Below are 22,266 nucleotides of genomic sequence, written 5' to 3' on the forward strand. Positions count from 1 at the left end.
CGGCAAACAACTTGTATCTTCCCTACAAACATTCAGCTCTTCAGTTCACTCCACGCTTAGTCCTGGCCATCACCAACCCGCACCCATCGCCGCCTTTGTTGTAAAGGGCAACTAGCCCGAATACGAGGTGGCGCGAGGCAGTAGAAATCCACCACGACATTTACAGATTCTTCTCCTGTGTGCTCTCCAGTGAGTCAAGATGTAGTCGCCATGGACCTCCTCCAGGACCTCTCCGGGCCTGGAGGCTCTGACTTTTACCCTTTCACTGACACGGGCCTCCTAGATCTCTCAGACTCTGACGAGATGACAACCAGCAACAGCAAGCCCGAGGCCAAAAGTGACAAGGACAGACTTGATGCTGAAGTTCTCAAAAACCTCGAGCTCCACCAGGGATTCATGCGTCAAGCCATCGATGTTGCCGAAGAAGCACTCCGCGGAGGCGAAACTCCTGTTGCGTGTGTTCTGGTTCATGAGGGCGAAGTCGTTGCTCGAGGCATGAATGACACCAACCGATCTCTCAACGGCACTCGCCACGCCGAATTCCTCGCCATTGCACAATTTCTCTCCAAGATGCCAGCCCGAAAACTCAAGGAGACGGATCTCTACGTGACGGTTGAACCATGCATCATGTGCGCTTCAGCCCTGAGGCAGTACGGCATTCGCTGTGTCTACTTTGGGTGTGGCAATGATCGATTTGGAGGGAACGGGAGTGTGCTGCCGGTTCATTCTGATAAAGGTCTGGAGGAGGGCTATCCAAGCTATGGAGGGATATTCAGAAAAGAAGCCATCATGTTGCTCCGACGATTCTACATCCAGGAAAACGAGAACGCGCCGAATCCCCGCGCCAAAGGCAACCGAGAATTGAAGCCTGTTGTCTAAATGGAGAAGGCATGGTCACCAAGATACTTGTCCCCGCAAGAAGACGACATTGTCTGCTGCGTGACGGTGTTTGAAGGAAGGAACAACAGCTGAGCAAGCAGGAGGTCAGATTGATTCCACGGTCGAAGACAACCGAAGCTGGCTCCAAATTGTATCATATTATCTGGCTGGAGGGCATATCTACGGGGCTGTAAGGGTGGCTCGCAGAAGATTCCTTCGCCATTACTTGTAGGAACATGTTCTGTGTGCGAACGTGAGATAACCGCTCACAAATAATGCATTAACCATTTTCACTCTGCATTCATCGTGACTGTACAAGTAGTGAATCCATTGCAGAGTCAGGAGATGTTGGGCGGGACTCGAGGCACTCGTGTTGCTTAGTCACGCGGAATTTCGGGCTGTGCGGCTGCGCTCGTGTCACGTCCAATTGGCAACCATAACAATTGATGCGCTAACAACTTTTTTTCTGGGTACCAGCACACACCTACTCGTCTCAACCGAATTACCCTCAGACTACCTCGTACTTTTGACCGTAATCACTCCCTTTTCTTCCAGGGCTCTTTTCTTTGCTTGGAGGTCTCTTCTCTTGCGAGCACCCCTCGTCATTCCATCAGTTTGTACCGAGCAACTCACCGTCTCTCTTTGTATTCGTCTGACCATCCGAGTCCCCTGCGTCGCGTCACCGACGAGATTAAACATGTCTGGCACTCGAGCCCGCAAGCTATCCTACCCGAGGAAAGTAACAACTGAGTTAGCGCCACTTCCCAAGAAGAAGGCGAAACCCCAACATTCTACCGCGAGCAAGAGAACCACCGCCCGCGCGAAGAAATCCCCTGAAGCTGTTTTAATAGTCTCAGACGCTCCTGTAAAAAAGACAAGCAAGCGGAAGGCGGAGCCGGAGGTCGAAGATGAAGATCAGACCAAGGATTCCAAGAGAGTGCGACTGCTTCCTGATGACGAACCCACACTACCCAAGACAAAAGCTGCTCCTTCAGCCAAACCGACTGGAACCAAAAAGCCCAAGATAACCAAGGCAGAGATCAACCAGCCTCCTACTGAAAAACTCAATGTATATGTGTTTGGAGAAGGCTCTTCTGGAGAACTTGGTCTTGGGAGTGCCAAAGGTCAGACGGAAGTGAAGAGACCGCGATACAATCCCAACCTCAGCCCGGACAATGTGGGAGTGGTGGCGCTGTCAGTTGGCGGTATGCACACTGCGGCTTTGACCCACGACAACAAGATCCTGACCTGGGGTGTCAATGACCAGGGCGCACTGGGTCGAGACACTGCTTGGGATGGTGGTCTTCGCGATATTGATGACGAGGATGCCAGTGATTCCGACTCGGATAGCGGTTCGGAAACAGCCGTGAACCCAAAGGAATCTACCCCGGGGGAAGTGGACCTGTCGGATATTCCTGAAGACGTCGTCTTCAGCCAAGTCGCCTGTACTGACAGTGCCACTTTTGCTCTCACAACTCAGGGAGATGTGTACGGATGGGGCACATTTCGCTCGAATGAAGGCATTTTTGGCTTTGATCCCACCACACTGATACAGCTCCGGCCGAAGCTGATCAAAGGGCTCAGCAAGATTACCCAGCTTGCAGCTGGTGCCAATCACGTCCTTGCCTTGCAGAGCAATGGCGCTGTCTATTGCTGGGGCTCAGGGCAACAGAACCAATTAGGTCGCCGGATATTGGAGCGGAGAGCGACGAACAGTCTGATTCCGACGGCCATCGGTACACTCAAGAAAATCGAGTACGTCGGGGCAGGAGCGTACAATTCGTTTGCCGTGAAGGCGAATGGCGACGTCTATTCTTGGGGTTTGAACAACTTTGGGCAGACGGGCATTCCCAAAGAATTCGACGAGAGTGGCAACACCAAAGGGAACGACGTGCACATGCCTATTGTTGTTGAGACGCTTCGCGGCAAGTTTGGCAAAGTGACTTGTATTCAGGGAGGGTCCCACCACACTGTCGCTGTCACGGACAAACGCGAACTGCTGGTCTGGGGACGAATTGACGGTAATCAGTCGGGGCTGAATCTCAAGGAACTTCCGGAAGATGATGTTGTGCGCGATTCAGCTGGCCACCCACGAATTTTGGTTGTTCCCACCCAAATTCCCAAGATTGAGGCTCTCATGGCCGCGGCTGGTTCTGATCACTGCATCGCCATTGACAAGTATGGCAAGGCGTACTCATGGGGTTTCAGTACCACCTACCAGACGGGACAGGGCACTTCAGACGACGTGGAACTGGCCACTCTGATTGACAACACGGCCGTCAGAGACAAGAAATTGGTCTGGGCTGGTGCAGGTGGTCAATTCAGCGTCATTGCAGGTGTTCCCGTTCCTTTGGTCAATGGGGTCAATGGGCATGCGGCGTGATTTTAGGGTGGAATTGGCTCTGGCAGCATGCTGGGGCTGCTTAGCAGCTGAGGCCATTCACAAAGCTTTCAGTCTACTCCAACATGCCTTGGGCAAAAAGTCTTATGGTATACAGTTTCTCATCGGGGGCCAAACACAAAACCTCTGATAAAAATTGCTTGGGGGATCTTTCGGACAGCAGTATGAGGATTCTGTGCTGTGTATCAACAGTAATAATTCAGACCCAGTGGTGGTTGAGAGGGTCAAGTGAGATGCATGAGAATGTGTTTTTTTCGCCACAGAGCGAATGAGTTGGTCTGGTTGGAGAGGCTCAGGTCAGGTCTTGCAAGCACAGGGTTGATGCGGATGGGTTTATTGGGTTTGCTGGGTTCATTGATGGGCAAGTTGGTTTTGTATTGTACTTTTATGGATGCACAAATTCTTATTGGGGTCTCAGCATCTTCCAACGATCAAGGCTCAACGCTGTCTTGGTGGGCATGGAGGGAGGAGGGATGTGTGGATGGATGGACGGACAGTCGATGACACGGTAGATAGCAGAGGATGCGATGCCTTCCCTTTTCCTCTTTGATCTCACGCACTTCTATCTCTTTCTGTTCCTGAATCACCCCTTCTCTACCTACGAGTAGATGCTCCTCCTTTTCCCAGCAAGCCAGGCATGAGTCAGGTTTCCCTCAGCAATGTGTGTACGTCGGCGGATCAAAGCCCGAGTCAGCCAACTAACCAACCACTTCGAGTCTCCAATCCAAGCATTAACCGATGGACAAACACACGGACCTCAAAGGTTTAACGAGGTATATATTTACGGAAGTGAGCAGCGCCTCGCGTTCATCGCCCTGTCGAGTCCTTGATAAGACCGAAAACGCCTCTTCCAAAGTTGCCTTCCTTCATATGCCCCCAACTTGGCGATGATGTCTAACTGCATTCGAAGATCCATTGATTGGCAGCCGTGCGAATGTCGGTAAAGATTCATAGAAAGGCTCGAATCACGTTACACGTCCCTCCAACGATGCCACGATATCGCCGCACTTTCTGCCTGCGCCCACGATTCTCAATGACTGCAATTACGATTCCTCGAAAATGAATGCGCAATCGTTTCGCGAGGAAGACCGCAATCAAAATGACTGCAATAGATTCAATGAGAATGTCTTCACTTATTACGTCGGACCCTCGAAGAAACCTTTCGTTGTCCATGCAGATATTGTTTCTTCACATTCAAGAGTATTTCGCCAACTCGTAGAAGGGCCGTTCAAAGAGGGTGACGAAAGATACGCAGAGCTTCCAGAAGTCGATCCAGGGACCTTCGAGCATTTCCTTGCGTACGCCTACCTCTCGTCGAACGACACGCCAGGCAACGAAACAAGCACGCACATTCCATCGACAAAACGAACGTCAACAAGCAGGCTTATCGAACTTCTACTGGCGAGAGAGCATAAGAAGTTCAGTTGCAAGAGCTGTTGCAGAACATCGGAGCTGAGATTCTCCCTCACATTCCCCCAATGTGGCGAATGCAACCAGGACGTATTTCGGAGCCTAAGGTGGCAAGCTCACTGCATAGTATCTGGTTGTTCGAGCAAGGGTGAATACGTACAGGGGCTGTTTTGCAGGGACTGCCTGGAAAACTTGAAAGTTTTCTCCTCCTACAGCGCGCGACTTGCAGAAGGTGGTGCAGAAAAACTACAGCTCAGTCTCCCTGGACACCTGGATGAGCTTCAAGACTTCCATTTCAACATACCCACTCGCGTGAAAGACATCCTAGAAGTTATGGAGAACATGATCCCCTTCCCACGTCTGGCGACTGCTAATCTACTCGACACAGCCAGACTGGCAGTCTTCGCGGACGTCTATGAGGTCAGAGCATTGTTGCAATCTGCCTTGATGATGATATACCGGAAACTGACCCAAGAACCACTGGACGAGGAAAGCATTACTGCCATCTGCGAGGTCACCGAATATGTGTACAACAGTACCCCCAACCGTCCCACGTCTGCCAAAAGCCCGCATATACTCCGAAGAATTCTGTCTCAGTTCCTCGCGACCCACCGCGATAGGTTCATAAGTTCGGGGACCTTCATGCAGCTTCTCAGCCAAGAAGGAGAGCTGGCTGGAGATATACTGTTGGCACTATCAGTAGTGATGTGAGCAGCATGTGATATATGGCTAATATTTCGCGAAGACTGTTGAGATCTGACCCCGCTTGTCGACATCAGAAGTGGATTCAAGAGCTTGCCGGTTGCCGGTGCTGGCACTGATACTCCTCACATTTCTCCCTCTCTCCTCCAGCCGGCTGCTATGCCGAGCTTCAGCAAACACAAAGGCGGGTTTATCGGGCGCTGGCCGTTTTGGGGTTGATCGTTTCTCCAAATTAATTCTGGAATCCCTTGGGATTGTTCGGGTACATGCCTAGGTACGCACTATTACACGAGGTATACCTCGATGTCGTAAGGCAACGGCCAGGTACAGAGTAAGACGGGCCATCCGAGGGGGGGAACGAGAGGGGGTGGTCACCAGGTGGATTGGGGAGGGGTTTTCTGTTTGATTTTCTCAGAATCACCATTATTCTCATTGAAGGTCGTTTGTGTCAAGTCTCAGTTGTAGTTGTCCAAGCAGAACAAAGTTCTTCTGGTTCACAAGAGTCTTGTACCTTTTGTCCTCGGTATTTCCTAGAAACCCCAATTCGGTGACCAGCACAGTCCAACCACTACCACTTCCACTACCTCTATCAGCGACGGCGGCAGCAGCAGCAGCAGTACTTTTGGCACCTCGAGAATAAAGATCCTCGAAAGACAAATCACCCCCCCTAACTTTCTATATAACCAGACCTAGAACTCCCAAAGGTAAAGTGTGCGTCGGCGACAGCAAAACGAAAATCATGTCGACGGCCGGCCCCCCCGTCCCCTTTTCGTCGCTCCCACTCAACAAAGCCGACGCGGCGGCGCGGCTCAACGCGTGGGGCGCGTACGGCGAGACGGACGAGCTGGGCTTCCTGAACCGGCAGACGCCCGAGACGGTGGCGGCGGCGGCGGCGTCGGAGATCAAGAACGGGACGCGGGTGCCGCTGGACGCGCCGCTCGACTTCCAGGGCCAGAAGCCGCTGTTCGGCCGGCAGGTCTTTGTCAAGGACGTGTACCTGAAGAAGCCGCGCGTGGTGCACGACGACACGTGGTCGTTCAACACGCAGAGCTCGACCCAGTGGGACGGCCTGCGCCACTTTGGATACCAGAAGGCGGGCCGCTTCTACAACGACACCACGGTCGAGGACATCGCGGGTGCGTCGGCCAAGGGCGCCAAAAACCCGAATGTCCTGGGGATTCACAACGCCGTGGAGCACGGCGGCGTCATGGGCCGCGGCATCCTCGTCGACTTCCGGCGGTGGATGGACGAAGGGCCCGGGCGGGAGGTCGTGGGTGACTCGTTCAAGCAGTTCCACACCTCGGCCATCAAGTTCGAGTGGCTGCTCGAGACGCTCAAGTGGCAGGACAACACGACGCCGCGCTTCGGCGACATCCTGATCGTCCGCTCGGGCTTCTTCCAGTCCTACTACGAGATGGTCAGCACGCCCGAGGGCCAGGCCGAGATCCAGCGCCTGACCTCCATGTCGCCCCCCGGTTTAGGGGGTGTCGAGCAGTCCGACGAGGTCCTCCGCTGGATCTGGGAGCACTTCTCCGCCGTCGCGTCCGACCACCCCAGCTTCGAGCGCTGGCCCACCCCCTACGACTGGAGCATGCACGAGGTCCTCCTCGCCGGCTGGGGGTGTCACATTGGCGAGCTGCTCGACCTCGAGGCCCTCAGCAAGGAGTGCGCCCGTCAGCGCCGCTGGAGCTTCTTCGTCGCCAGTGTCCCCTGCTACGTCCCCGGTGGTGTGGCCAGTCCGGTCAACGGAGTTGCTATTTTCTGAGTGGAGCGCAGTTTTAAGGGCGAGGTGGAAGAGGAGGAGGGTGGTGGAAGTCCGGAAAAAAGAGATGAAAGAAGTCGGGGCTAGTGGTAGAGTAAAGGGGGGCGAACCACATTCAGACCATAACTCCGTCGTGGATCTCGTGAATCTCGAGAGTATGGGGCATTGTATGGCGTGACATAGCATGGGACGTGTGTGAGAAATAGTTGGCTGTAGATATATATATCTGATTACATATGGGACGAAATCTATATGTGTCATGAAAGATCATTGATGATATTGTACAGTGGTCACTACAATGTAGTGAGTTCCAACCTTGAACGTGATAGATAATACATCCAACCATACCATCCGTCGGCTGACAGACAGACTGACTGACTGACTGACTGACCGACTGACCAACCACCAACAGACCCTTCCTCAAGCCAGCCGATACGGTGAGCAAAGAGGGGAAAAGATAAGATAACACTAAGCAGGGAATGCCTTCCAACCAGAATTATGGACCTATGGTAACTTTTTGCCCATCCCGATGCAAAGTCGCTGCCAATGTCAACAACAATTGTCAAATGCCGATGCTAAAAATGCTGCTTGAAGGTTTCAATCTCGAATAAAACACGAATGGTTTGATAATCTCCCTCCTTCATCCAAAGACCAAAAAGCCGCCATGCATGTCAAGTAGCACAATGAATGGTGTTCCCTCCCTAATAACCGTAACTGTGATGTTCCCACTCCGAAAAAAGGTGGTGGTGATACCGATAGCAAGAGAAAAGGGGGGCATGGTTGCCAGGTCGCTGGTTGGGGCGTCCTGCCAGTGTGAGCGGTGCGGTGCGGTTTGGTACGGTGTATGCTGGTGTTCCCGTATAAAAGACGCCCGACAGCGTGGTATACTGCTGTCGACATACTCTCGTGCATAGCAGAGCATAGCAGTTTGCCCAAGACAAAAAATTGAATCGCAATATCCACTCTCGAATTCGAATAAGCGTGGGACAATTCCCCTCAGTAGGAGGATGCCCACTCCTGTGGAAGTGTATGTATACAGAGAGGGCTCACACGGAGTTCCTCCTATTCAGCCACTCCATCAGCATGCGGTGCTTGTGGTCCTCATAGTTCTGAGCACACGTGGCTGGCTTGATGTTCCTTCTCCAATGTGGTATGGTGGGCCGGTCAAACTGCATGCCAAAGTTGGAGGGCGACTGGCCGTCGTATAGATCGGCCTGGGGCGTCATGGGGCACTTGGGAGGGGGCGAGGGAGGGGAGAGGTGACCCTCGACTTTGCCTTCGTTGTACAATGCTCCTGGATGAGTGGGATGGGGGTTGTATATGTGGTGGCGGAGTTCCCTCCAAGGTGGAAAGTGAGGTTTGGGCCCCGAGGACTCGGAGTGAGAGCGGACTGGGCTCAATGGATAGCCGGGACTAAACGCCCTTGCAGGCGAAACCTCTTGTCCCGGGGTTTGCTTTGGTGATTCGGTCTGAGTGCCTTCTGACACCATGGTGTCGGTGGCGTTTACAGGCCTGAGTACTGTCGAGGTGGTTATTTGTTTCACCTCGTGAATGGCGGGTGAAAAATCAGGCTCTTGGTGTAAGTGAGGGGCCTGTTCTTCGTTATCTGGACTGTTTGTGAGAGGGTTGCAGTCTGGAGGAGTCACTATAACTGGAATCTCAACCATTTCTGGTGTATCTGGGGTTATTGCATGGTATCTTCTTCGCGTACTCCAGTCGTCAACCCCAGCGGCTGGGTTAATGTCTTTATACCAAGCACGTATGGGGTCATTAGCAAACATGATTGGAGAGAGACATTTTTGCCGGGTCGGATTTGCCGCTAGAGAAGTAGCTGGACGACCACGGATGTTGAGGGGAACGAATACACATCCACTTCACGAGACGAAATGGACACGGGATGCGTATGACGATTGGGTGAACCAGGCACAGCCCCCCCGCCAAAAGAAACAGCATCACTTGACGGCCGAGCGCTCGCCGTCGGACGACCTAGGCTTCCGAATGGGCTTTTCCATGAATGTAGTAGAGTGGACGTTTGGCCACGCAGAGGGCGGGGGTCAGACTCACACCATCAGCGGGATTCCGATAGGCTGCCATACCGGAACCAAGAGAGACTTGAGGTTTAAGCATCAGATGATGGGAACAAAGCGCGGAGATGGATGCGAGAGTGAAACCGGGTGGGACGAAGGTGCAAATCCGGGGTATTGGGGGGGGAGTTTCAGGAAAGAATTGGCCGTCTGATCCGTGCACGATATGGCGCAATGGATGGGAGAAGGAGTAATGGCATTTTACAGTACATGATGGAAGTCACGAAAAGACGAGTCAACCGAGTGTCGAGAAGGGGCCATTTCATCATGCAGCTGCAAGATAGAACAGATAACAAGTGGAAGGTAGAGTGTGAGGTGAGAAGTAAAAGTCGGGTGATGGGTGGTGATACCGGTCAGTGCATGAGGAATTTGATACACAAGTACCGAATACTTTACCTCTTAGTCATCCATTTGGCCCTATCAACCAATGGAAGCTGCCATGGGCCACGCGGCATTTTCAAGCGCGCGTGAGAGGAAAAAGGAAATGCCAAGACCAAAGCCTAAAATGCCACGCGAAGAGCCTAGAATGTCCGCAGTGTCAGTCCCTCAGTCAGTCACTCAGTCACTCAGTCAGTCCATCACACCACCACGCGACAATCGCCGAACCACCAACTGCGCACCACTACCCACCACCCTGCAACCTCCCTCCACCACCACCACTGACTCCCGTATACGGCGGTTTCCGGTAGCCAAGTAACCTGAGCACCCTCTGTACCCTGACGTGTCTGAGCAACTTGCAGTTAGTTTCTGGGCTGAGGTGTATCATTCTCGCCAATTACTCAATCCCACCCCTTTTGGATACTACAGAGACATATCGGGCCATAGAGGAAGATTCCGAACATAAAAATGGCCCAAGGAACTCGTTTGATCCCAGGAAAGAAAGACCAGATCACAGTCAACTCACTTGTCTACTGCATCCCTCCAACAATACCAACACCAACATCAACAAACCAAAGCTCATCAAATCCAATAGTCTCAAGATGATGTCCCACACAGCATCGGTAGGTCTACCATCCCCTCTATAAGTGATCCCCCGAAGAAACTCCTTTTTTTTCTATGGAGATCCAATGGGAACCTCCCTCGTCCCATTTTGGTAGTGCTATGGCTGACCTGTGACGCCTATACAGAATCTTCCCACAGAACACACGGAAAAGGCACCGACGTCGGCCAACGTCGGCACCACCACTGGCTACGTGCCCAATTACAATGAAGCCGACTACAGCGACTTCCTCTACCTAGCCCCGTCGCTATCGACCGAGTTTTTGCCATTGGAACCCGTCACCGACAAGGCTGCACGGCCCATGGCGAAAAAGGCCAAAGTCAGGCCCTCGGAGACATTTAACACGGGTACCACACCGCCCCCGTCCACGCCGGCTATGGAGAAGCCCTACGCAAAGGCGACCTTTCCACCGGTTATGGACCAGTCGGCGACCTCGGCCGAGTCGATGACCAAAGCCGCCGAACGGTGTGAGCGGAGACCTAGCTTCGTTGAAGTCAGCCCCGTCAAAGTCCACCACGAGCATGAGAAGCACCCCCACCACCCAGACGTCCACAGACGGCGGTCCTCGCAAGAGTCAGAGCCCATGAGCTGGTGGCCCGAGAACGAGACCATCGCACAGCACGAGTGGGTCGAGCAGAACGAGGAAGAGGACGTCATTGAGGAGGACATTTGGGCTGATGAATTCTACGAGTGATCATGGCCCCTCTCCAAAGGACTCTATATCAGTCCTCTGTGATGTCCTCGCCCCGCCTTTGTCATCATTTCCATCACCACCAACACCAGCACGATGTACCTTTCCTGAAGCGCCCCAGCTCCCCCAGCGGCTCGGTGTGTATATAGGAGCATATTCGACGGTTTCACATATTTTTTGTTTTCTCTTCTCTTTTTCACGGACTTCAAGGCCTAAACAGCACGACTGAAGCCGGATTTGAGGGGAAGTTATGGAAAGGTCACAGGGGGGCGATTGATGGGATGGGCAATGTGTGGGGATGTTTTGTTCGGGTTATACATTTGTACACCACCAGGAAAAGGGAAGGGTGTTTTAAACATTGACGTCTACTCACGTGTTGATGAAATATGAAATACGAAATATGAAATGAAATAAATATATACTTAAAAAATACTCAACGTTCATAAGTATCTCGTCTGCTCTCTACTTACTGCGTACTTACTACGAGATGGAAGTTGAAATTCAATTCAGAAGCAACTAGCGAGACAAGCAAGGTACAAGAGGGAGAGAAGGGCGTGGAAACGAAAAGGAGAGGAGAATTGTTAAGTTAATCGTGAGCCAGTGGTGGTCTACTCGTATGTATGTATGGGCATTGTGCACAGCCAGACGGCGCGACTGTTCGTATTCGGCTGGGATGCAACCAAGACAGAAGAAGTAGGAATGAGAGAGATGTCTCGATGAAATAGGCATCACACTGCAAGAAAGAACCTCGCTTGGAAGGATTTTTACAGTTACACATAATATACACCTATGTACTAAGGTACCTAGGTATCTTGGTATCTTCCATTTCCCGACTCCTGTCAAAAAAGGAGGACTTCCCAAATAGGAAACAAAGGCAAATACCCGATTACCCGATTCGGTTGGGGTATCACGTTGCAAATGTTGATATTAACATTAATGATACACAGATGCAGATACAGACCCAGACAAAATTCTCCTTGTCCTTGTCCTTGTCCTTGCTATAATTACTCTTGCTCTCTCTTTCTCAATCTTCCTTCGGTCCTTGACGGATAGGGAATAAAGGGAATTCCAACGGGAGTTGATTATTACAGTCTCGTATTCCTCCTTTGGTCAGCAGCGCCGGACCCGTCGTCCGTGTCATTGTAGTACTGTCCATACTCACAGCACAGGACGGATGCGATCCGCCAGTCCAGCTCGGGAATCACCTCGACAATCTCGCTGGGGCGGCGACACCGTCGTCGTTGTCGTGGGTGGCCCTGGTCGCTCCTCTCACACGGACTTGTAAGTCAGACGCTGGAAGCGAACGATGGCAGGTGGATGGGCACGTGGATGTGCTTGGCCTCGCCGTGCTCGGTAACCTTGGGCACCACAATCCTCAGCAAGCCGGCGTCCAGCTTGGCGTGGGTGTTGTCACGGTCGACGTCGACGGGGAAGTTGAAGGCCCGCACCATCTCGCCGATCTGCCGCTCGGACAGGGTCAAGTGAGGGGCGAATTTCTTGGGCGTTTGGTCTGTGCCAGTAGTTTTGGGGTCCTGCGTTGCCACTGGAGCCGGTGGTATCGTTGTCGTCGGTGGTGCTGCAGGAGCAGGGGCAGCAGTCTCGGTGGGAGCTGGAGCGGGAGCAGCAGCCTCTGGCTTTGGTTGACCAGGCTCCTCTACCGACTCCTCTTCTGGGATCTCGGACCGATGAGTCTTACTGGTCAGCAGCAGCGTACGGTTCGTCGTCCAGCGCAGACGAAGTTCCGAGTGGTCCTTGACACCCGGCAACTCGATTTCCAGGTAGAAGTTGCCCTGGGTCTCGCGCACGTCGGTCTTTGGTTGATGGATGTCTTCGTCCTTGTCATGGAACTTGGTGAGCACCTTGTGTGCCACGTACGGCACGGGGATGTGGTGCAGGTGATGGCCCGGTTCTGGGTACGTATGGGAGATGTTTGTTGTTGGGTATGGAATGATATCCGAGGGGAGGTAGTACCATCCAGCGGCCATTTTTGGTTGTTTGTATGCGGATATATCGACTTTGGTCACGTTTTGTGTGATTTCAGGATGTAGTTTGGCTTTGACATTGCATTCTCTCCTTCATCCTCTCAGGATGACAGGCAGTCTCGTGTATATGTCTTGTGCGATACAACCCTCGCCTCTCACTCCCAAGACATACGCATGTCATGTGCCCGTCGAAGAAGAAGCCCATGGTCTGTGCCAATATCTGATGGTCTGTGCCTGAAGCATCGAGAAGCCTCACCTCATGATCATGGGGAGTTTTGCACAGAATACACAATCATGCGATCGGGAGATGAAGGATCAACACAGTCAGTCATTGGCAGTGACACTTCTCCGTTAGGTGAGTTGCGTGAGAAAGTTTCAGAGATATCGTGGTGTGATGTTGTATGCATAGCCATGCGTGTCTCGGCAGCAGAGGCAGAGGGCCAGCTAATTTCCCCCCAATGGCTGGTAACGTGCGATACCACCAAGTTGTGTGGGACCTGGAACCCGGAGGTTTTGGATTCCTGGACTTCCAGGCTTCTGGGCACTGGGCTCTAGGCACCTGGCACAGGCTGGGCACCTCGGCGCCTGTGCAGGTGTGCAGTGTGCACTTGGGATCTTCGGCGAGGTACGTGTACCGATAGGGGGGCTCCGCCCCTAAAAACCTCTCCGAAGATCTCGAACCGCTTTGCACGTTCCCACTTGGGAGCTAATCGCCCCAACCACGGGTGTCGCGTTGTTGGGAGAAGAGGCTCATTAGGCTTAGTAGGTGCCTAAACCGCTGCATTGAAGGCCCGTGGGCCCTTAGCTAGGCGTCGGTGGCCCCCTCCTACTGGTATCTACGGTAGCACTGTTTCTCGGGTCTCAATTGAGATCTGCAACCTGGTCATGCCACTCAATTTATGCCTCAACAGCCAACGCAACCCAGCCAGCTGCCAGCCTATGCATGCCCAAGTCTAGCACAAGGAGCTACAATGGGAACCCTGACAACTTCCAAGACATATTTATATGAGATCCCCCAAGCCTGCAGTCTGTTCCAGCTCGTTTACTGTTTTTACCCTATCAGACATTACAAGACATCTTTACAAGACATCTTTACAAGACATCATAAAGAAACTCCAATCAGCAATATAGAGATTGGTATTCTCCTTTTTTCCACCTCATCACACACACAGACATACAATCAACTACAACACAACCAACCAACCACCAAAAATGCTTCGAACAACGATTCCAAGAAGCTGCATGACCAGAATCCGAACTCCTCAGTTTTGCCAATCATTCGTCACGGTACGGCCAAACTGGAGTGAAGGCGACACTGGATCAATACGCGCCGGAGGCGTTGCCGCGAGGTACGTACCAACCACTGCCTCGATTCCCACATTCCCCTGTGCTAACACTGGAATTTCTACAGTGACTCATTCAATCGCCGCGAACAAGTCTTGGAGAACATGTACTTCAAGCAACACGAGATAGAAAAGTGAGTTGTTCCCCACTACCCTTTTGCATTCCAGATCAAAAAGACTGACTCTTGACTTTTCACAGCATTCGGAAAATGAGAGAAAAGCTCCTGGCCCAGCGGAAACACCTAGACGAGGTCGAGAGCCACCTCAACGAAATGGAGGCCGCCGCAATCAAAAAGGCGGCAGATCAAAAGTTGTGAATAGACCCCCACCAACTACCACAACTGCCATCCAACCATCCAACCATGAACCCGGGCGTTTTTTTGATCAAGGAGCCTTTTTGAGGGTTTGGGGAAAAGCGATAATGGGTCAATTGCTTTAGAAGAACGAAAGTCCAGTCAATCTGGTCAAGTCTGGTCTGGTCGGTCGAATCAGACCCGTGGGAGTTACACAAGTTCCCCGATGCTACAATTATCATTTACCTGGGGTAGCGTCTGTAATCGTACAATGTTTTCAATGGAATACGATTCACACAACACAGAAGTCTCTACAGAAATCTTTTTTTTTTTTCGCTGGGCTACTGGCTAGCTAAGCTGTTCGTGTTTGTTGCGGGGTCTTCTTGAAGAAACAGCTCCTTCTGAGCTCCATTAGCTCCTTTGCGTCATGTCATCTTAGCTTCAAACCTGAGAGTCCCGAGCCAAGCCCGTTGGCAGCGTCCCCAGAGTTCTCGAGGCTTGGTAGGAGGTCGTTCTGGTGCCACTTGGTGTGTCAAGTAAGTGATCGAGCTGCATGAGCGACGAAAGTGTGGAGAGGCAGTCACAGAGCCAGACAGCCAGAGACCCTGCACAATGCAAATGTGGTCTGTGCGCATCGACTGCGGCTTTCTGGAATATCCTGTCACACCATGATTGTCAGAGGTCATCCCTCGTGCCCTCATTACAGTAGTGACTCGTAACTCGGGTTCGTAAGAAAAGCCGCGCCAATTTTTTCTTCCCTAGAGGCTGATTTGTTGAGGGGATTTTTCTTTCTTCCCTTGCTGGTGGATAAACTAAACTGGTCATTCGATCAGAAAGTTTGTTTAGGCAATCCCCCTCCCCCCCCGAAGGTGCCAGTCCCGTATTGCCTATGGTTCTGGCTGGATCTCTCGCCCTCTGTTACTTGTATTCCGCTTGTCCGTGTCCGGGTACTGGCTAGAACCTTGTCGTTGAGAAACCTTGAGATGAGACTCGTCCGCAGTCATGCCCAAACCACTCAAAAATCTCGGGGGGAGGTCCCATTAGGTAATCTCATGAGCCGAAAGCTACCGCTTTTGCAAGTAATGAGCATCACGCCACGATGGTTTGGTAGCTTCGAGCAATGGCGTGTCTGTTCGGTTGAGGGAAGGTGAGAGCTCGAAGTTGAATATATGATGTTTGACGCCGCACCGGCACCACCGTCGTGACTCTGGTAGCTCCGAACAGAAGACCAAAATAAAACATAACAAGAAGATATCAATCCATTTTTGAGGGACAAGACGATACCAAAAGAAACCATGGCCAGCAAAGACCTCGAGAACCTCTATCACGTCGTTTTCAGCATCTCCAACATCTCCAAAGATCCCAACCTCGCGGTCGAGAAACTGCGCATCTGCGGCTCCTATACAGACCTGCCGGCCGCAAAGGCCGCCGCCCACCGGACTCTCTTCGAGGCGGGCTACGAGCGAGAATGGTTCACCGAATACGACACCAACGAGCAAGACTTTGAAACCCACCACATCAAGAGAAAAACCGGCCTGTGTGTCTTTGCCAAGGCGAGCGACGGCACCATCTTCCGCGTGAGCGTGGCCACCACGCAAAACACCCAGGGTTTCGAGAGCAACCCCGAGGACCATAAAGTGCACGGCGATGTGTACCACGTGGTTCAGACCATCGTCCTGTACGACGAGGACGACAGTGGCAAAGCCCGGGAAACGATCGTCGAAGGCTCATTTAAAAAGTACGAGGATGCTCGGAAGTTCGCCAGCACAGTCCTGCTGGCGCCCGAGGACGGCGTGACAAAGGAGTCGTTTGCAGAGTACGACGAAGCCGGACCGACGGAGAAGGACTGCGGATACGGCGAGAATGTGGTGGTACATGCGGTCGGCAGCAACGGCGAGAATCTATTAATCAGTGTCCTGAAGGGACAAGAGATGGAGTCGGTGAGGTTGGCAGAGGCAGCCATGAGAATCCGCTCGTTCAACTAAAAAGGGGGGGTTAAGGCATATATCTATCATATTTTGGGGTTAATTTACAAAGTCGACGTCAATTAGCCAGGAAGGATATGGAAATCGACAACGCTGTACAAGTATAAACATCAGTCTTTCTCATAAGTACAATTACTACGTCCAAATCATCAAGGACAAGTTGACCATCATGTCGTCCACCCAAAGTACCAAAGAGGGGATCTGGTAGTGGGGAGGTGATCGGAAAGGATCAACGTTGCACCGATGTCCCGAGTCGATTTCGTCGTGGGGCCTGCACAGCCTGTTCGGAGCATCCGGAGATGGGTGGCTCTTCCGGAAGATCCCGCTAAGGACAACCTAATGGGGGCTCTTTGGGTTTGCTGGAGGTCATTGGCTCTACCCTTGTGACCCCGAAGGTCTCCGGGGTAGCGCCGAAGTGCCCAGGAAATGGCAAGACTCTTACCTGTCAAGCCTGTACAAGTACGGTGCCTTGCAGGAGGACCAGAGATATCACACCACTCCCTTAACCAACCATGCCCATCCATGCGCATTTGCCCACTGCCTGTTGTCGTCATCGATCTGTAAGGGAAGCCGCCTAGAAACCACCAGATGCATTTGGACTCGGTAACCATTTGGACGCCATGCCACGGGGCCAAGTCACTAACGCGCATCACATGGGCGCAGTCAAGCAAGTCTCCATCGCAAGACTGTTGTGTGACTGAGGCTTCAGTTTGCCCAAAACCTCATTTCTCGGAATCCTCGTGTTTCTCTCTCCATCACACAGTTTCTTTCCGCGACCATGCTGATTCTTCTTCCTCGGACGACTGTCTCATCATCATATTTCTTCAATGTACTTGTACTCGTACAGCGTCATTGCGTTCTGTTTCCTGCGTGCAATCCCCAGAAATTGACTGGATAAGCGAATAACATTTTATCCTTGACGTTTTTCGGCGAAACACACATTTCCCTTCTGATAAAAAAATCACAACTCCATGTACATCCCCAGACAGCAATTCCTCACCGAGGCCGACACTTGGCCTCAGAATGTCGAGAACCCCCTTCAATCCAATGGCTCGGTCGGTCCATACCCTGGAATACCTGCCGATCAGCAACCGCCCTATAATAGAGACAATCCGGATATCCACAGTATTGCGGTGTTTATACAAATAACATGGATGCTTTGGTTTGTGTTGATACTGTTGATGATGTGGTGAGCGGCATCGAACCCCAATATACCGTCAAGACTCGAGCTGACGCAGAGACACAAAGTCGTGCTCTCTTCGATAGGTTCAGTCACGGGGACGATAATTCAGATACCGAATCAGACATTACAGAGGCGGGCTGGCGGGTCGAGGATTCGAGCCTGCCCCCTACGTCGGTAGCCTCGCAGCATCGGAAGAGGTTGAAGAAACTCGACCAGGTCGCTCCGGCTCAATCCCTGCTCCACTGGAGAGCCGAGAAGTCAGAGGAACACGTTCAGACCTTTGCAACCATATCCTCAAGTCTCAGTTGATATGTTTACCTCCGCCCTCTTCTTCTCTTCATTGACTGACATCCGCAGCACTGCCATCTGTTTGGAATCGCTGGAAGAAACCGATCTCATCCGCGAACTCCGATGTGGCCACGTCTACCACGCCAACTGTCTGAGCCTGTGGGTCGAACGTGGCCACCACGATTGCCCTCTTTGCAAATACGACATGTTGGGTCTGATGAAGAACTTTTTGAAACCACATCCTGACGATGACGACACTGTTGTCGCCGCTGATGCCGTCCATGAAGCAGGCCAACCCTCTGGCGAGGTGCGTTTCCTTCTCAACGCGAGCGTTTGCTGAGTGTTTGCTGATAAACCCCAGACGCATAACGAACATACCCCTGACTACGGGAGTATATCAAACGATGGGACCACTGAACCTTGAGACGGTGGGACCCTGAACTTAGGATTTCTTCTCCGCATTAATCGAAGTGGTGATGGTTTTCGGGACCAGCAACTCCACATGCTGAAGCACCACGATTACCCTGCCAAAAGATAATCAGGATAATCAAGACATCCTTCGAACGCCGAGAGTGACAACCACACCTCAATTTGTGGTACCGTGTCCCAGCGAGTACCGGACAGCCGTCCTGCTACGACAACAGTCACTGGCCAGAAAAGGCTGGCCAATCAGAGTTGGCTCGACTCTTCGTTAAGCGACCGCCGTGCTGCGCTGTGCCGTGTGTGACAACTACCGTCTCGAGGAGTCCACGATGAGCCTATAAGATTGGCTGATCTCGACGCGAGATGCCGAAAACTTGTGGGCTTTTGCCGTGCCCCCCTTTCACTCGGGGGTTACAAGGCACGTCTAATGAGTTGAAAACAAATCCAAGGGACTAGGAAGGACATGATCAATCGCCTCCTGCTGGAGAGGTGACCCATTGACTGCAACAGCACAAGCACCGAGAAGAGCAGTAGAGAGCATAAGCGTGTATAAGCTTGGGATGTGATCACATCCGCGATGGACCCATGACTGCCTTATGAGCCTCATAGCCACGATATTTACAAACTTCTTACTTCGTGCTGGGAGTTGACCAGCTCTCGAATCTCCTCTCTCCTCCGGTCTCTGATCTGCTCTCCTTCCTAATTGGATGAGCCAGCCACTCGTCAAAAGAGGCTCAATTGGGCACGATCCTTTTCAAACAACACGACCAATATCCGTGTGTTTGACACAATATACTAAACCCCTTTTTTTCTTCTTCTTCTTTTTCTCCTTTCCTTCTTCTTCCTTTTTCTCTCTTGTTTCAAGAAGCACTCGTAACTTCATCGACCATCCTTCTAAACTCCCTCTGCCTCTCACACTGCTCCAAAAAGACCTTGTACTTTACGTCCAAGAGGGCCTTGACGCGCTTATCCTCGACGGGCCGGACGACCTTGCCGGGCTTGCTCATGCGGTCCATGATGCTCCACAGGTCCTCGGTGTTGCCGTTCGCGTCGGCGCTGGCGGCTTTCGCGCCCAGCATGGCGGCGCCGTGGCAGACGGCGGCGTGGACGTAGCGCGGGATCAGGACGGGCATGTCGCAGGCCGTGGCGACCAGGGCCATCAGGATCTCGTTCTGGCACTGGCTGCCGGACATGAAGATGGACGAGATGCGGTGGCCCGCCGCGTTCATGGTCGAGATGATCTGCCACGTCTGCAGGGCGATGAACTCCATGGTGCCGTAGTAGTACAGGGCCAGCCCGTCGAGGGACTTGTCGCTCGACAGGCCGACGACGGAGCCGGACATGGTCGGGTCGGCGATGGGCGACCGGTTGCCGAACAGGTCGCCGTAGAAGAAGAAGTGGCGGCCCAGGTGGCTCACGCTGGGCGCGGCCGTCTTCTCCCTCATGTCCTCGAGGTGCTGGTTCAGAAAGTCGTAGACGTTGCTGTTGGTCGACTCGGCGCGCGCCAACGCCTGGTTGTACGCCGGGTGCGTCTCCAGCACGTGTTTCAACAGCTCCCCCGTCGCCGACTGCCCGCCCTCGGCCATCCAGAAGTTGGGCATCACCGCGTCGCGGTACGGTCCCCACACGCCCGGCACGAAGACCGGGTCCTTGCTCATGACGAGGTGGCACGTCGACGTCCCCGCGACGGCCGCCAGCCGCGTAAACGCCTGGGACTGGTCGTTCGCGGGCGCCTCCTGGGAGAGGTGGTCCGCCGACAGTTGCACCTTGGCGCCCACCGTGCCGATCCAGCCTGCGTAGGCGTCAATGACGCCGCTGCCCACGGCGATACCGGCGGGCAAGCCCAGGTCTGCAGCGGCGCGCGGACAGAGATGGCCGGCTAGTTCACCCGCCGAGAGGTATTCGCCGTTCTGCATTTCAGAGTGTCAGTCCTCGAGTTCAATATGACCTGTGACAGAGATATAACGAGAGCAAAGAGGGAGGGGAGGAGGGCCTTTTTTTTTTTGTGCTTTGAGAGTGATCTCGTGTAACCCTCTTGTTCCCTCCCTCCTCCCCCCCCGGAAGAAAAATAGACAGAACGAATAAAATAATATCGTGTGCTTTTTTCTCTCTCTTGGGGATTTGGTTTGTAAAGAAACAGGCTCACCACCCCGTTGACACCGCCCATTCTCTTGAAATTGTCCTCGGCCAGATCCTCCAGGCCAATCTCCTTGAGAAAATCCTCCTGCCACCCCTTGACGCTGCCGTCGACGCCGACAGGCACGTACCCCTGCTTGCAGACGACGGAGCAGAAACTCCGCTTCTCGTTGCCCGTGGCGATGTGCTCGAGGGCGTCGGTCAGATCGTAGAATTTGCACCGGTCGAACAGCTCCTTGGGCATGTTGTTCTTGAGCCACAGGACCTTGGGGATTTCCATTTCGATGGACATGGTGCCGCCGACGTAGCGGAGCAGGTTGTGCTTGGTGGCGTTGATCTTCTTGGTCTCCTCGACGGGTCGGTGGTCCAGCCACAGCACGACGTTGTGGTCGTTTTGCGTCGAGTCAAAGTTTGGGCCCGTCACCGAGACGGGCTCGTCCGTGTCGTGCGTGAAGACGGCCAGCGAACACGTCGCGTCGAACCCGATGCCTCGGATCGAGTGAGGGTCGATGTTGTTCTGCGTCATGGCCCGGTGTACTGACAGGCAGATACAGCGCCAGATGTCTGTCGTGGATTGTTCCTGCTCTCTCCCTCTCCCCAGCGTGGCGGGGTTGGGTTGTTAGAGAATACTGACACGAGGAGCCAAACAAAAAAGGGGGACACTGGAGACTGGGGACCATGGAGAGATGGGATTCCTTACATAGTATCCTGTTTGAGGCTGCCAGAGGCCAATGTTTTCTGACGACAGACCGACAATGTCGCCAGTCTCGTTGATGATACACGCTCTGGCACTGCCCGTACCGACATCGATGCCAATGTAATGGTTCATTTGGACGTGGACCTCGTTCCTCGCGTCCACCGAGCCTTGTCGCGTGGGTGTTCGAATCCCAGTGTTGGGCCCCGGACGGAAAGGTAAGGAGCCTGATGAAGCCATGACGTGGACCCGAAGAACTGAGAAACAGAAATGGGGTAAAAGAGTAAAAGAGGAGAGAAGTGTAAGAGCAATGAGAATCAAAAAAACAAAAAGACTACTGTACTTCAAGGCCGATAGAAGAAAAAAAGTTGAAGTAGTAGAAGGCGAGGGGGTGGGATATACCCAATTCAGCAAAGCCGATCAATGAATGAATGATACATAAGAAATCTACCCCTCGAAGCTACGAGGTCAAGGGTGTCACGATGGCTATGTCATTTTCTGTAGATCTCTGGAAGCGTTTGTTGAGGCTGCAGGGTCATGGGCCTCAGTGGGGGGAGAGTGACCGGGGCGACCGGGACCCTTTCTTGCCTGAGTAGCGCAACCTGATTGATGGAGCTGTCAAGGTCGAGGCACTAGAAGCATCAGAGGCAGATGTGAGCGAGGAAACGCCCAATGGAGCCTGGAAATGCTTGTTGAGTGGAGAGGGAGGGCACATGTGGGAACTGGTGGGATGGCATGGCAAATAATAATAATATGTGCAGGGGTGGGAGGAGGGCCAGGGCGAGGAGGGGGAGAAGAGGGGTGGCTACGTTTATATACATATAATAATAAAATATACACCAAGTATACCGAGTATATATATATACCTGGGTATAATATACCGACTACTCGGTATAGATCGAGAGCCACAAAACCACATGTAGAATTGCCCGCATGGAATCAACACTTGCTTCAGCTCCCTGCATCGGGCAATATTGGTATCAACTATTTCTCTCAACACGACGACAGAA

At 52.8% G+C, this 22,266-nt stretch overlaps 11 protein-coding genes across 11 annotated transcripts; 8 read left to right on the plus strand and 3 right to left on the minus strand.

Moving 5' to 3' along the window:
- Positions 1–210: 210 nt before the first annotated feature.
- On the plus strand, positions 211–879 carry AYO20_07303 (hypothetical protein; the record flags this gene model as incomplete). The annotated part of the gene is made up of 1 exon (XM_022645589.1): positions 211–879. One exon carries the CDS (start codon positions 211–213, stop codon positions 877–879), a length of 669 nt encoding a protein of 222 aa, XP_022498459.1.
- A 697-nt stretch (positions 880–1,576) lies between these two features.
- Positions 1,577–3,262, plus strand: AYO20_07304 (hypothetical protein; the record flags this gene model as incomplete). Its single annotated transcript, XM_022645590.1, has 1 exon — positions 1,577–3,262. The coding sequence occupies one exon, from the start codon at positions 1,577–1,579 to the stop codon at positions 3,260–3,262; it is 1,686 nt and encodes a 561-aa protein (XP_022498460.1).
- A 1,077-nt stretch (positions 3,263–4,339) lies between these two features.
- On the plus strand, positions 4,340–5,401 carry AYO20_07305 (hypothetical protein; the record flags this gene model as incomplete). Its single annotated transcript, XM_022645591.1, has 1 exon — positions 4,340–5,401. The coding sequence occupies one exon, from the start codon at positions 4,340–4,342 to the stop codon at positions 5,399–5,401; it is 1,062 nt and encodes a 353-aa protein (XP_022498461.1).
- A 730-nt stretch (positions 5,402–6,131) lies between these two features.
- Positions 6,132–7,157, plus strand: AYO20_07306 (hypothetical protein; the record flags this gene model as incomplete). Its single annotated transcript, XM_022645592.1, has 1 exon — positions 6,132–7,157. One exon carries the CDS (start codon positions 6,132–6,134, stop codon positions 7,155–7,157), a length of 1,026 nt encoding a protein of 341 aa, XP_022498462.1.
- Positions 7,158–8,200: 1,043 nt separating this feature from the next.
- On the minus strand, positions 8,201–8,935 carry AYO20_07307 (hypothetical protein; the record flags this gene model as incomplete). Its single annotated transcript, XM_022645593.1, has 1 exon — positions 8,201–8,935. The coding sequence occupies one exon, from the start codon at positions 8,933–8,935 to the stop codon at positions 8,201–8,203; it is 735 nt and encodes a 244-aa protein (XP_022498463.1).
- A 1,283-nt stretch (positions 8,936–10,218) lies between these two features.
- On the plus strand, positions 10,219–10,932 carry AYO20_07308 (hypothetical protein; the record flags this gene model as incomplete). Its single annotated transcript, XM_022645594.1, has 2 exons — positions 10,219–10,239; positions 10,366–10,932. The coding sequence occupies 2 exons, from the start codon at positions 10,219–10,221 to the stop codon at positions 10,930–10,932; spliced, it is 588 nt and encodes a 195-aa protein (XP_022498464.1).
- Positions 10,933–12,215: 1,283 nt separating this feature from the next.
- On the minus strand, positions 12,216–12,914 carry AYO20_07309 (hypothetical protein; the record flags this gene model as incomplete). Its single annotated transcript, XM_022645595.1, has 1 exon — positions 12,216–12,914. One exon carries the CDS (start codon positions 12,912–12,914, stop codon positions 12,216–12,218), a length of 699 nt encoding a protein of 232 aa, XP_022498465.1.
- A 1,209-nt stretch (positions 12,915–14,123) lies between these two features.
- Positions 14,124–14,571, plus strand: AYO20_07310 (hypothetical protein; the record flags this gene model as incomplete). Its single annotated transcript, XM_022645596.1, has 3 exons — positions 14,124–14,260; positions 14,323–14,388; positions 14,454–14,571. 3 exons carry the CDS (start codon positions 14,124–14,126, stop codon positions 14,569–14,571), a joined length of 321 nt encoding a protein of 106 aa, XP_022498466.1.
- A 1,271-nt stretch (positions 14,572–15,842) lies between these two features.
- Positions 15,843–16,532, plus strand: AYO20_07311 (hypothetical protein; the record flags this gene model as incomplete). Its single annotated transcript, XM_022645597.1, has 1 exon — positions 15,843–16,532. One exon carries the CDS (start codon positions 15,843–15,845, stop codon positions 16,530–16,532), a length of 690 nt encoding a protein of 229 aa, XP_022498467.1.
- Positions 16,533–17,682: 1,150 nt separating this feature from the next.
- AYO20_07312 (hypothetical protein) lies at positions 17,683–18,427 on the plus strand (the record flags this gene model as incomplete). Its single annotated transcript, XM_022645598.1, has 3 exons — positions 17,683–17,972; positions 18,073–18,310; positions 18,365–18,427. The coding sequence occupies 3 exons, from the start codon at positions 17,683–17,685 to the stop codon at positions 18,425–18,427; spliced, it is 591 nt and encodes a 196-aa protein (XP_022498468.1).
- Positions 18,428–19,286: 859 nt separating this feature from the next.
- AYO20_07313 (hypothetical protein) lies at positions 19,287–21,496 on the minus strand (the record flags this gene model as incomplete). The annotated part of the gene is made up of 3 exons (XM_022645599.1): positions 19,287–20,336; positions 20,573–21,099; positions 21,313–21,496. The coding sequence occupies 3 exons, from the start codon at positions 21,494–21,496 to the stop codon at positions 19,287–19,289; spliced, it is 1,761 nt and encodes a 586-aa protein (XP_022498469.1).
- Between the last annotated feature and the right edge of the window lie 770 nt (positions 21,497–22,266).

Source organism: Fonsecaea nubica (genome assembly GCF_001646965.1).
Source record: "Fonsecaea nubica strain CBS 269.64 chromosome Unknown Scaff50, whole genome shotgun sequence".
Classification (NCBI taxonomy): domain Eukaryota; kingdom Fungi; phylum Ascomycota; class Eurotiomycetes; order Chaetothyriales; family Herpotrichiellaceae; genus Fonsecaea; species Fonsecaea nubica.